The 12,277-nt window shown below is 35.0% G+C and overlaps 1 protein-coding gene across 1 annotated transcript; it reads right to left on the bottom strand.

Annotated features, from left to right (window-relative positions):
- On the bottom strand, window positions 1-8,683 carry LOC133295641 (protein OS-9 homolog). Its single transcript, XM_061494481.1, has 8 exons — window positions 8,534-8,683; window positions 8,373-8,449; window positions 7,585-7,788; window positions 1,911-1,982; window positions 931-1,046; window positions 744-810; window positions 568-674; window positions 1-448 (listed from the first exon to the last, which is right to left on the bottom strand). Exons 1-8 carry the CDS (start codon window positions 8,604-8,606, stop codon window positions 301-303), a joined length of 864 nt encoding a protein of 287 aa, XP_061350465.1. The 5' UTR covers window positions 8,607-8,683; the 3' UTR covers window positions 1-300.
- Window positions 8,684-12,277: the final 3,594 nt, after the last annotated feature.

Here is a 12,277-nt window from a genome sequence, read left to right as displayed (position 1 = left end):
AAAAGTGTAGATACATAAATTGAAGAACATGCAACAACTCTCCTATTTCCAAATAATAATAATAGTACTAAGAGGAAGAGACGAAGAAGAAAATAAAAAACTTGCATAAGCTCCAAGGGCCTCTTAAAGATGAACTACATTTTTATGGAAATCTAATTTTATGAAGATTAAAAAACATTGTCTATGCACTGTTTGGAAAGAGCAATAGCAGAAAATACATGATTTCTTAGGCCAATGTGGAAAATACATGTTGACAACTTGCTCTAATGCTTCCTTCCATTCTCCTTGTGTATATTTACATCATTGTTCTGAATCATAAATTTCAGAATCTGTGACCATAACAATCTCCATATTTCTGTTTTCTTGTCTCACTTTGGCATCCTTGTAATCCTTTGGAAGCGCATTACAGTCGATGGTGTGCCATACTGGTCTCTCCTCTTGAAACAATCTGGACAAAAATTAAAAGCATTAATCTATGGTAGGCACATATTCATATGATATATAACATAGCAGACATATTGGCGAGACAAAAACTTCCAGAAAGGTTGAAAGACAGAGAGGACTTACGGGTGCTTGCATAACGTAGGGCATTGAATTGTAAGTGCATACTTGCAAGTGGAAATCTCTGTGATTGAACTAATCATTGCTCTGGGTTCCGAGCATACAAACCTCACCTGTAATAAAAATAAATCAGTACGATGAGGGAAGGAAGGGAAAAGAACCAGATTTCTGTTTTTACATACCTCAGTCTCTCGTGGCTTATTTGTAAGATCGCATACGGTTCCATTAGTATATTGGTGAGCATGATACCTGAATGAACATATTATACTATTTAATTACTTGTTTTCATCACAGCATTTATCATGTGAAACCATTTCTCCAAGTTAACCCCATCTTCATACTTATGTAACAGTCATTAATAGAAGGTACCTTTGAGATGCATCTTTTGAGCGGGGATCCTTCAATGTAGAGATGTCAGAAAGATTTTGGTTAAATGCAGCTGTAGCCTCAGGATCATACACTCCCAAGACAAACTCCTGGACCACCTGTGACAAATAAAAAAGTACACTGAATATTATACATGAATATATGATTTTACAAGTTTCCAATAATAATAAAACAAAGGGAAAAACTACTCTTATGTTACATGTGATAAATTTCTCTCCTATACACCCTTCGATAACTGTGTCACCTTTTTTATTTTTTTTTTATTTTTCAGGTGGTGGAGCCCACAAGTTTATCTCTATGACATGAGATAACTTATCTTCTTTAACATGAGATTAATAAAACCCTAAAACAAATTCACAATTATATAAATGAAAACTGCTAAAAGCATTCAATATTGATGAACTAACCAAAAAAGATAAAGAAAAAACGGGGTGCTCTGAAAGTAGATTTATACCAATAACTAACTTCTACTATCAATAATCACCACAAGGATGGTAACAAGGAATTTGGATCCTCTCCTTTTATTAAATAACAAGAGAGAGTCCTGTTATAAGAAAAGAAAATACAAATTTTATTGTGGAGAAAACCACCTTGTTTTGTGTTGGTATTGACCAATTTTATACAGATGCGCTTTGTGTCTTTCTCTCTCATAACATGAGTGAATAAAAGGGTAGAGTCAAAATCCCGGAAAGTGGTAACAATATTGACTCTGTTAGGCAAATTTGTAGTTTCAAAATTTTATGGAAAGATGATAACGTTGTTGATCAAACTGAATACTGACCCAACTACCACAAAACAGAAGCCAATTTATCATGTAACATTGGGTGAATTTATTCAAACTCATTCATGAATGTGATTCCTCTCATAAATCCATCAGATTGACTATTAACCAAAGGATGAAGCACAAAGAAGTTTACAGAAAGACCATTAAGGGCCAAAACTAAATGCAATCAAAAGGATACCTTGTCATCCTCCAAATGTAGTTGCCGCAACTTTTTTTGATAACAAAATTCATATGACCACCAACCTTCTTGCTGCACAAACACAATAGCCAATGCAAGAAAATGACTTAGAATAGAAGCCATAAGATTAAAAAGACTCCTGAAGTAGCAAACAATCAGACCATAAACTTCCTGAATAATAATTACGGGAAAAGTGTTTCTCTTGTCAAAAGAGATAAAGTTATTTCCTGTGAAGAAAGGAATGATAGAATAGCTTAGAGAATTCTCTAAAGCTTATATGGTATTTATAATGAATACAATCAGTAATGTACAAGCACTTTAATAATGAACATCATGGAGACAGTATGGAGAATAGCATGGAGACAGCATGGAGACCTATACTAGAATGGACACCCATACAGGAATGGAAACCCATTCCTCAATTATACCATAAAGCAAATAACAAATGAAGGTGGGTATTCTGACACTCCCCCTTAAGCTGGAGCATATATATCATATGCACCAAGCTTGTCACAGATAAATTGTATTCTTGGTCCCCTCAGTGACTTAGTAAGAATATCAGCAAGCTGATAGCTTGAGTTAACAAATTCAATGAGGATTTCTTTAGAAAGGACTTTCTCTCTGATAAAATGGCAGTCAATCTCAATATGTTTAGTCCTTTCATGGAAGACGGGATTTGATGCAATATGCAATGCTGCTTGATTATCACAGTAAAGTCTCATTTGATTAGTATCTCCAAACTTCAACTCTTTAAGTAATTGTTTTACCCATATGAGTTCACATGTAACATTTGCCATTGCACGATATTCAGCTTCTGCACTGGATCTTGCAATCACATTTTGTTTCTTACTTTTCCAAGATACTAGATTACCATCAATAAATACACAAAATCCTGAAGTTGATCTTCTGTCACTGGGTGATCCAGCCCAATCAGCATCAGAGTATCCCATAATCTGAGCATGAACTTTATTTTCATACAACAATCCTTTTCCTGGAGCATTCTTAATATATCGTAAGATTCGAACCACAGCATCCCAATGCTCAATACACGGAACTTGCATAAATTGACTTACTACGCTTACCGGGAAGGAGATGTCTGGTCTAGTTAAGCTAAGGTAGTTTAGTTTACCAACTAACCTTCTATATCTGTTAGGATCTGAATACAGTTCTCCTTGATTTGGTAATAACTTGTGATTTGGATCCATTGGAGTGTCAACAGGCTTGCAATCTGTTAAACCAGTCTCTTCCAAAATATCTAGAGCATATTTTCGCTGTGAAAGCACAATGCCACTCTGTGATTGAGCTACATCAAGACCGAGAAAGTATTTGAGTCGTCCCAAATTTTTTGTTTGAAAGTGTTGAAACAAGTGCTCCTTCAACTGCAAAATACCCTCATTATCATCACCTATAATAACTATATCATCAACATAAACCACCAGATAAATACATCGACCAAAGGGAGTGTGACGATAGAAAACTGAATGGTCAGCTTCACTCCGAGATAACCCAAATTTCTGTACAACTGTGCTGAACTTGCCAAACCAAGCTCGAGGGATTGTTTCAACCCATAAAGAGACCGTTTTAACTTACAAACTAGTCCAGACTCCCCCTGAGCAACAAAACCAGTTGGTTGCTCCATATAAATCTCCTCATCTAAATCACCATGAAGGAAGTCATTCTTAATGCCTAGCTGATATAAAGGCCATTGCCCAATAGCGGCGATGGCCAGGAAGAGACGAACAGATGCCATTTTGGCCACTGAAGAGAATGTTTCACTATAATCAAGACTGTAAGTCTGAGTGTATCCTTTAGCAACAAGACGGGCTTTAAGTCAATCAATACTGCCATCAGAGCCTACCTTAACTGCATATACCCAACGACATCCAACAACCTTTTTTTCTCGGGGAAGTTGAACCAAGTCCCATGTATCACTGTGCTCAAGGGCAGTCATCTCATCAATCATAGCTTGCCTCCAACCAGAGTGTGAAATAGCCTCATTAACAGTGTTAGGAATCTGAACAGAGGACACAGAAGATACAAATGCATAATATGACGGAGACAAACGGTGAAAACTCAAGAAGTTATAAATTGGATGAGGATTACGAGTGGTACGACTACCTCTACGAATAGCAATAGGAGAATCACTGACAGACTTACCGGGAGTTGATGCAGGTGCAGTAGAGGAAGGTAGGTCCGTAGTAGGAAAAGCCGTTGGGATAGGACATGATGTATAAGGATCCTCAGTGACTACCTCGGTTGTAGGAATGGCTGCCTTGGAACGTCGCATGTAAGTGATGATTGGTTGTTGGGGAGGATCAAGCTGGTCATGATCTGGCAGAGAAATGATGGGTTTCTCATGATCAGGCTGAGTATTTGTAGGTACCTGTAAAGAAGACAAAGGGAGACCACCAAAGTATGGTACCGGTAAAGCCTCAGAGATTACTATAGGATCAGTGGTTGAAGTGAAGTAAGGTGTGTCTTCGAAAAAGGTGACACTGGCAGAGATATACTGACGACGAGTGAGAGGAGAATAACAACGGTACCCTTTTTGCAATCGAGAATAACCAAGAAAGACACATTTGATAGCACGAGGGGACAACTTGTCGCGCCTGGGAAATAGATCATGGACAAAACAAGTACAACCACATACTCGAGGAAGAACTGTATACAAGGGAATTTGAGGGTCTAACACCTAAATAGGGACTTGATGATTGATAGCAGAGGAAGGCATACGATTAATAAAATAGCAAGCAGTTAGGACAGCATCCCCCCAAAATTGCAGTGGCATATGAGTATCCAACAACAATGTACGAGTAGTTTCAATAAGGTGACGATTTTTTTTTCGGCTACTCCATTTTTTTGGGAGGTATGCGAACATGATGATTGATGCAAAATCCAATGAGATGACATAAACAATGAGAAGTCAGCAGAGAAATATTCTTTGGCATTATCACTACGTAAAACTTTGATTGTTTTGCCAAATTGATTATGAATCTCACTGCAGAAGGATTGAAATATAGGAAAGACCTCTGAACGTTCCTTCATTAAAAATAACCAAGTACATCGAGAAAAATCATCAATGAAAGTCAAAAAATATTTAAAACCAGTTGGTGTAGAAACACGACTAGGACCCAAACATCAGAATGAATAACAGAAAAACTAGATGTTGTTTGACTGTTGACCTTACTAGGAAAGGAAGACCGAACATGTTTGCCAAGTTGGCATGACTCACAACTGAAAGACTTTAGATTCTCAAGACCTGGGACCATTTTTTTAATTTTTAATAAACTGGGATGACCAAGACGGTGATGGAGAAGACTAGGAGATTCCACAGTAGCACATGCCACATGAGAGGTTGATTGGAGGTAACAAAGTCCTTGTGATTCATGTCCTATGCCAATCGTCTTTCCCGTACCACGGTCCTGGATAACAAAAGAATCAGAATAAAAGGTTACGGAACACTTCAGTGATCTTGTAAGCTGACTCAAGGAAATTAAATTAAATGGACAACCAGGTATAAATAAAGTAGAATTTAATGACATGGATGCATTGGGTGAGACAACACCAATGTCTCGCACAGATACTTTGGTACCATCAGCTAAAGTTACAAAACAAGGACAAGTAGGTGAAGAAAGAGAAGAGAAGAGAGACTGATTACCAGCTACATGGTCAGAGGCACCTGAATCAAGGATCCAGGGTGTGGAATTATTACCCGTATGAGAAATACAAACTGTAGGGTCACCCGAATGAGCAACAGTGGTAGTAGAAGATTGGGTTGGCTTTGCTGCTTTCAACTGAAGAAATTCCTGAAACTCCTTTTCTGTAAGAGAAAATGACTGCTCACCAGAAATGTTAAATCTCGTCCCTTCTTCTACACTAGGTTCAGACTGAGTGAGATTGACAGATTTATCAGGGAAACCATGTAGAGAGTAACATGTCTCCTGAGTGTGGCCTAATCGTTTACAGTATGTGCAGTGAAGATTGTTGTTGCGATTACCACAACCACCACGACCTCCCCGAACTCCTCGTCCACCACGACCTCCACGTCCTCCACGAAAGCTAGAGTTAGTAACTAAAGCGGAAGCTGAAGTGTCAATTATGTTGGGACAAGGGTCTGAAGTAGTGGAATTGGGAACCCTCAAGAGGCGAGTGGTAAGATAGTCCATGGTAGGTACTTCGTGACTAGTCAAAAGTTGATCTCGAATGTGATTGAAATCAGGATGCATAGCCGCAATACCAGGACTACATATAGATTTTCCAATTTTCCCAACAAGCTTTGATGATTGTCAGCCTGTAAAAACATTTTTAGTTCTTCCACTGCTGCTTGTGCCTGAGCAACAAAACTTGTCATATCATGACTATCTTGGTGAAGAGAAGCTAATTTCTGGGCTGCATCATACAGTCTTCGATTATCATTAGCAAATAAGCTGCGAGCTTTATTCCAAAAAGTGACACATGTTTTAAAAGTGCGAAAATTAATCAAAATTGTGGGTTCCACAGATTGCCATAGTAAGGCACATAACTGATAATCAAACCTTTCCCATTGTCATTTCTCTATAGGAGGAATATCAGAAACTGACTTTTCAAGATGGTCTGAGAGACATTGACCAAGAAACCACAGCTCAACAGAAGAGGACCAAGCTAAATAGTTCTTACTATTTAACTTTTCAGATGTAATTGTTGGTGAACCTGAAAAAGCATAAGCAACTGGAGCATGACGTACCGGATTGGTAACTTCAGATGAAACATGATCTTTAGGTGAGAGAGGAGTTTTGGGACCAGAAGAATCATCATCATTTGAAGCCATATTTACTCCAATACAAGTAAAATCAGAACCAAATCGCACAAAACAAGGCAGAAATGATTGAAAAACAAACAATAAGAAGTGGATTTGGATGATCCACTATTGAAACAAACCAGAATAGAGCAACACAGTACTGGAACAGAAAGAGGAGACTGAGGCGAGCACGGCGAACTTCACGGCGTGCTCGGAACTGTCCTGCGCGTGGGCGTCACGCACTCTGAGTGTGGCGACGCGTGGAGGCGTTTCTGCCGACGGCGAGCTCCAGATCAGGTCGTCGGATTTTTCTGAATTGCCTGGGAGTGTTTCCATCTTGATTGCCTTTGGTTTTGGGGTGTGTATAGGTAGGACAGATTTGAAATAATGAAAAAGATGTCTTAGTTTGGTTCCTGAATGAACCTTGCTCTGGATACCATGAAGAAAGGAATGATAGAATAGCTTAGAGATTTCTCTAAGCTTATATGGTATTTATAATGAATACAATCAGTAATGTACAAGCACTTTAATAATGAACATCATGGAGACAGTATGGAGAATAGCATGGAGACCTATACTAGAATGGACACCCATATAGGAATGGAAACCCATTCCTCAATTATACCATAAAGCAAATAACAAATGAAGGTGGGTATTCTGACATCCTGCAACCCTAAAATAACGTAATTTTGGGGTTTCGAGGAAAAAAAATATTGGGGATTTTGGGAATTTTACTTCTCGCATACAACGTGAATTTTCCCAAAACACCCTATACTTTTTCCCCAAATCCCAAAACTATAACGTTTTGGGATTGCAGGCTCGTGTGACAGGAGAAACACTAAACCCAATAATTGATATAAGACCATTTAAAACAAATACTGAGATGCAAATACTAACTCTGATAAAGCATGGACCCTTTAATACTTCTAGCAGTTCATCTGGCGTCTTCTGTTTGATCCTTTTCTCAGTTTCAACAATCATGCTGCTAATATTGTGCTGGATAAAAGGCTTTCCACTTTTTTCCTTTTCCACCTTAGGCAAGTAACAGATAAATTTCTCCCCATTTTTATCTGGCATGACTATAGATTCCTGATCATCATCCTGTAAATAAAGCATCACAAGTGCTTATCAGAAGATGATGGGATAAAGATAACCAAAATTAACTATGACTTTATAAAAAAAAAAAAAAAACTCAGAGTTATGTCTAGAGGTTTAGAAATTGAACTTGAAAGTTACAGTATGACCATTAGAAGGCCACTCCCATAAATTCTGAGTTACTGAGTTGTCAGTCTTCTCTGTCAGTCAACAGTTGTTAAACTACTTAATATAGCAAGAAGGATCAAGCCACTCTTATTTCCAATCTCTTTACAACACCTTTGATAAACTTGTACAGCCGTAGTTTGGATTCAGAACCAGCATAATGAAAATACACCGTACATATTATTCCCAATCATATAAACACACAAATAAGCTGAAGACAAATAATTAAAACGAAATCAATTTGAAACGTTCAAGAGACATAAAAGCTTGCAGGGTGAAGTATTATTCATAGAATAAAAACACATTCAAAACTTTCCTTTCCAAAAAATTTCGCAGTAAAGTGTAAATCCATGAAAGTTTCTATTTCCTTTCCAAAACTAAGGTGAAGTATTATTTAAAGAACACAAACACATTCAAAAGCTTACAGGGTGAAAAGGGGAATCTTCAGGATGGAATTCAATCTTGTATTTCGGTTCGCGAGAGCTGCCACCACCAATACTACCTGTTTAAATTTTTGTTAGAGATTGGAAAACCTTACAAAAGTGAATAATTGAAATTTAAAACCCTAAATAGAAGTTGAATTTACCGATATGAGCAGGGAAGATGTGTTCGGCGAAGACATAGGTGAAAGAAAACAGGATCAAGAACAATGCCTTCATCTCCTTAAACCTACACTGAACCAATTCGAATGCTGCTTCGTTCACGCTCAACGATAACAGCTTCAGAGATTTCACCCCCACATGCCTCAGCGTCCACGTCAACTCACCAATCCACGATTGCCACGTCACGCAAAGTCCTTCCTGGTGTTACCATTAATTCTTGCTTTAATCAGTTTTTACTTAATGGATCTCTCACTTTTTTACATCAGATAATTTTTATTTCATGTTCTCTCACTTTTATTTTTTACCCTATCTTTTTCTTTTCTTTTTTTTTATAATAGTGGGACTCATTTATTTCTTCTCTTCAACGTAAGATAATTATCTTATGTTAAATGAGACTAATAAAACCCTATAACAAATGTACAGTTTCTATTTTTTTTTTTGGTAATCAGTTTCGGTTTGTTTTAATATATTTTTAATGGGAAAATATTATTTTATGGGAGAGTATTTTTCTCTCCTACACATACATCGACTTTCGTGTTACTTTTTTTTCTTTTTCTTTAAATGAGTGAGTCCCACTCATAACTATCTCTATGACATAAGAGAGCTTCTCTTATGTCACATGAGATTAATAAAACCCATTTTTAATTTACATGTAAATGTAATAAATTATAAATTTTGAAATGAGGAGTCTAAAGTTGAATAAATTTATAATATTTATAGTGATGGTAAACCAAAAACTAAAACTTAACATATAATTAATAGAATATATTTAACGGGCTTTATACTTCTGCAGTAGAATATATTTAACGGCTCATTTTTTCATGTAAGGGTAGCACATAAATTTATACCCATATTTAATATGCATATATGTGTAAAAAAATTTAAAGTTGATATTTACTTTATTTATTTTTTAAATAATGAGCAAATGATGCATATTAAATAAAATTAATTAATTAATATATAAAACATTATAAACGGCTGATTAAAAATTAATTATATTCTTGAATATTCCTATATTTAAGTGTTTATATTAGGGATGTCACTACTAGTTCTGTTAAAACTATTATTTAAAAATCCGGCTCTGCCATCGTCCCGGCCGAGGTCAGGGGTTGCGGGTTCAACCGGGGGTTACTATGTTGACCCGGTTTTATATATTAAAAAAATATAAATATATATATCCTATATGAAAATATTAAAAAATAAATCATCAATCATTAAAGATTCAAAATATATTTAATATAATTCATCAATTATAATCACAAGTCAATATTAGACAACCTAATTAAAGTATCAAGATACCAAAGTACAAAACTCATATTCTAATGATACCAAAGTATCAAGATACCACAAGTTTAGGTCATTGGGAGAGAAGAGAACGATTAGATTTAGGTTTGCAAATATTTTTATTTTATTTTTTTAATAAAACGACGTTGTTTCATAGAATTTTCCTTAAAAAAAAAATATGCAGTGACCTCCTTTGACCCCTCTGACCCGGGAGTCACTGAAACTCAGCCGGATTTTGGGGGTCGGAGGGGTCGATGTGCATATAAGGTCCAACTTGTGACCCAACTCTCAGATGGGAGGGGTCAGGATTGATCCGGGTCAACCCAAGAGATGGGTGGAGTTTTAAAACACTGGTTAAAACCAAATATGCTTTTTGTATCATCTATTTAGCAATCAGCAACGAATCCAGAAATATTTGTAAAGGAGAACAAAATTATATATACTTTAATTTTACATGATGGTAGCCAATTTTTTTTTAAAGTTAAAAATTTGAAATTTGACATGTAAAATATGATATTTGAAATTTTTAGTGGGAGAGAGCGATAACATATTCACATGTGCTCTATGTGTTAATTTATTTTATAAAAACTCTCCTATAGTTTCTCTTATAATCATTTACTCTCTCATTATTATTATTTTATTATTTTTTTCCATCTAACTCTGTTAAAAATTAAATTAAATTGACCATTTTAACCCTATAAAAAAATTACTACCAGACTACTTATTATTGATTTACTATATTCCTACTTACCTTTTTCAACTTCTTGGGATGAAAATTTCATAGTGTAATACTTTTTTTTATCCAACTTCACAATAAATTATATATTGTTAATTTATTATAATACTAAGACATAATCAAACATATATTACATGTTCAAACTCTTAACTCCATCAAAATGTAGAATTTAACTTAAATTGAACTTTTTTTATCTTAACTAAATCGGCTCCTCATTTATTTGAATTTTTCTAGATTTTTTTGTTTTATTGGTAATCAATTCACTTCTCATCTGTAGGTATTTGCTCAACGTAAAGTTAGTGAGTACTGAACATCAATAAATCAATCTACTCCTTAATACATTAGTATTTTTTCCAACATATTTTTTTCTTAATTACCTATCTCTAGCTCACATTTTTTTATTTTAATTTTTGAAACCAGAATAAAAATATATTATATATAAATTGATTAATTAAATAATATTTAATTTTATTTATTAAATTTAAGATATTAATACATTTATCAAACTCAAGTCAAGTCAATTTTATTAAAGATATAAAAAATTGTACGAAGAAAAGTAATAGTTTTAAGTTAAACGTTCATTCTTGTTAATAATGTTGTGAATAGTGTTTTATTGGAAGATCGAAATTAGTTGCTAATTTGTTACTTTTGTTGTAATTTTTCTCTTAACATCGTTGGGGTGAAATTTTTTTTGATAGTTTAGTATAAATTTTAGAAAACAATCAGAGTTGGATAAATAAAATAAAACTGCAGTACAAAATTCTTATTTCTATAATGGTTCTTTTTATAATGGCAAAATTAATTTATTTTTAACAAGGTTAGAAGGTGGATTGGTTGGAAACACCCATCGGGGAGTAAATGAAAAATAAATAACCATAAAAAATGTATGTGATTCTAAGAGAAACTATAAAAAGGAGTTTTTGAACTTTTTCCTCGGGGTGTGTTTGGTACAAGAGAAATTTTTTGATGACCGGGAATCATGATTAATGGGAATTCAGTAGAAATTGAGTTTACTTGGAATCTTACGAAAGATGTATTTGGTTCGCCAAAAGATTACCGGGAATATTGGGTAAAAATTACTTATTCCATATTTGGTTTAGAACGAAATATGACTTGGAATATGAGGTTATTTTACAAAAATAACCCCAAACAATTTTTATTTTTGTAATTGATAGATTGGGTCTAGATTTTTATGTGTATTGGAGTATTTTTGTCTCAAAATTTATTGTTGTGCTTTCTCTTTACTTGGTATTCTAATTGGTATTCCGAATTACCATATTATTTTTGGTAATCTGAATAGTGACTTTTCTTTATAAATCAAATTACCGGTAATCCTTAGATATCCGGGAATCGTAATTTATTCCTTCTACCAAACGTGGTAATTACATTTACCAAAGAAAGATTACCGGTAATCCTCTCCAAAAACTTGAACCAAACACCCCCTTATGGTAACCATACTATTAGCCTATTTTTGTTGGTAGTCTGTAGGGGTTAAACACCCCACAAAAAGCTAAGACAACAAAACATTATGAAACTTACAAGAAGAAATGAAATCAGCAAAAAACAAAAGACGAATACGAGGAGGTGGATTTGGGAAAATACACAAATTCTCCTCCATATGGTTATCGAGTGGAAACTTTGAAAGTCAGTCTCCACAAGCATTAACTTCTTTGTATGTGTGGCATAAGTGAACCTCCCAATTTTTATG

Source organism: Gastrolobium bilobum, unplaced genomic scaffold (genome assembly GCF_033153095.1).
Source record: "Gastrolobium bilobum isolate Gb01-03AN ecotype WA unplaced genomic scaffold, APGP_CSIRO_Gbil_v1 utg8394, whole genome shotgun sequence".
NCBI classification, from domain to species: domain Eukaryota; kingdom Viridiplantae; phylum Streptophyta; class Magnoliopsida; order Fabales; family Fabaceae; genus Gastrolobium; species Gastrolobium bilobum.
The sequence above is the reverse complement of the archived record's forward strand: the minus strand, read 5'-3'. Positions and strand labels throughout refer to the sequence as shown.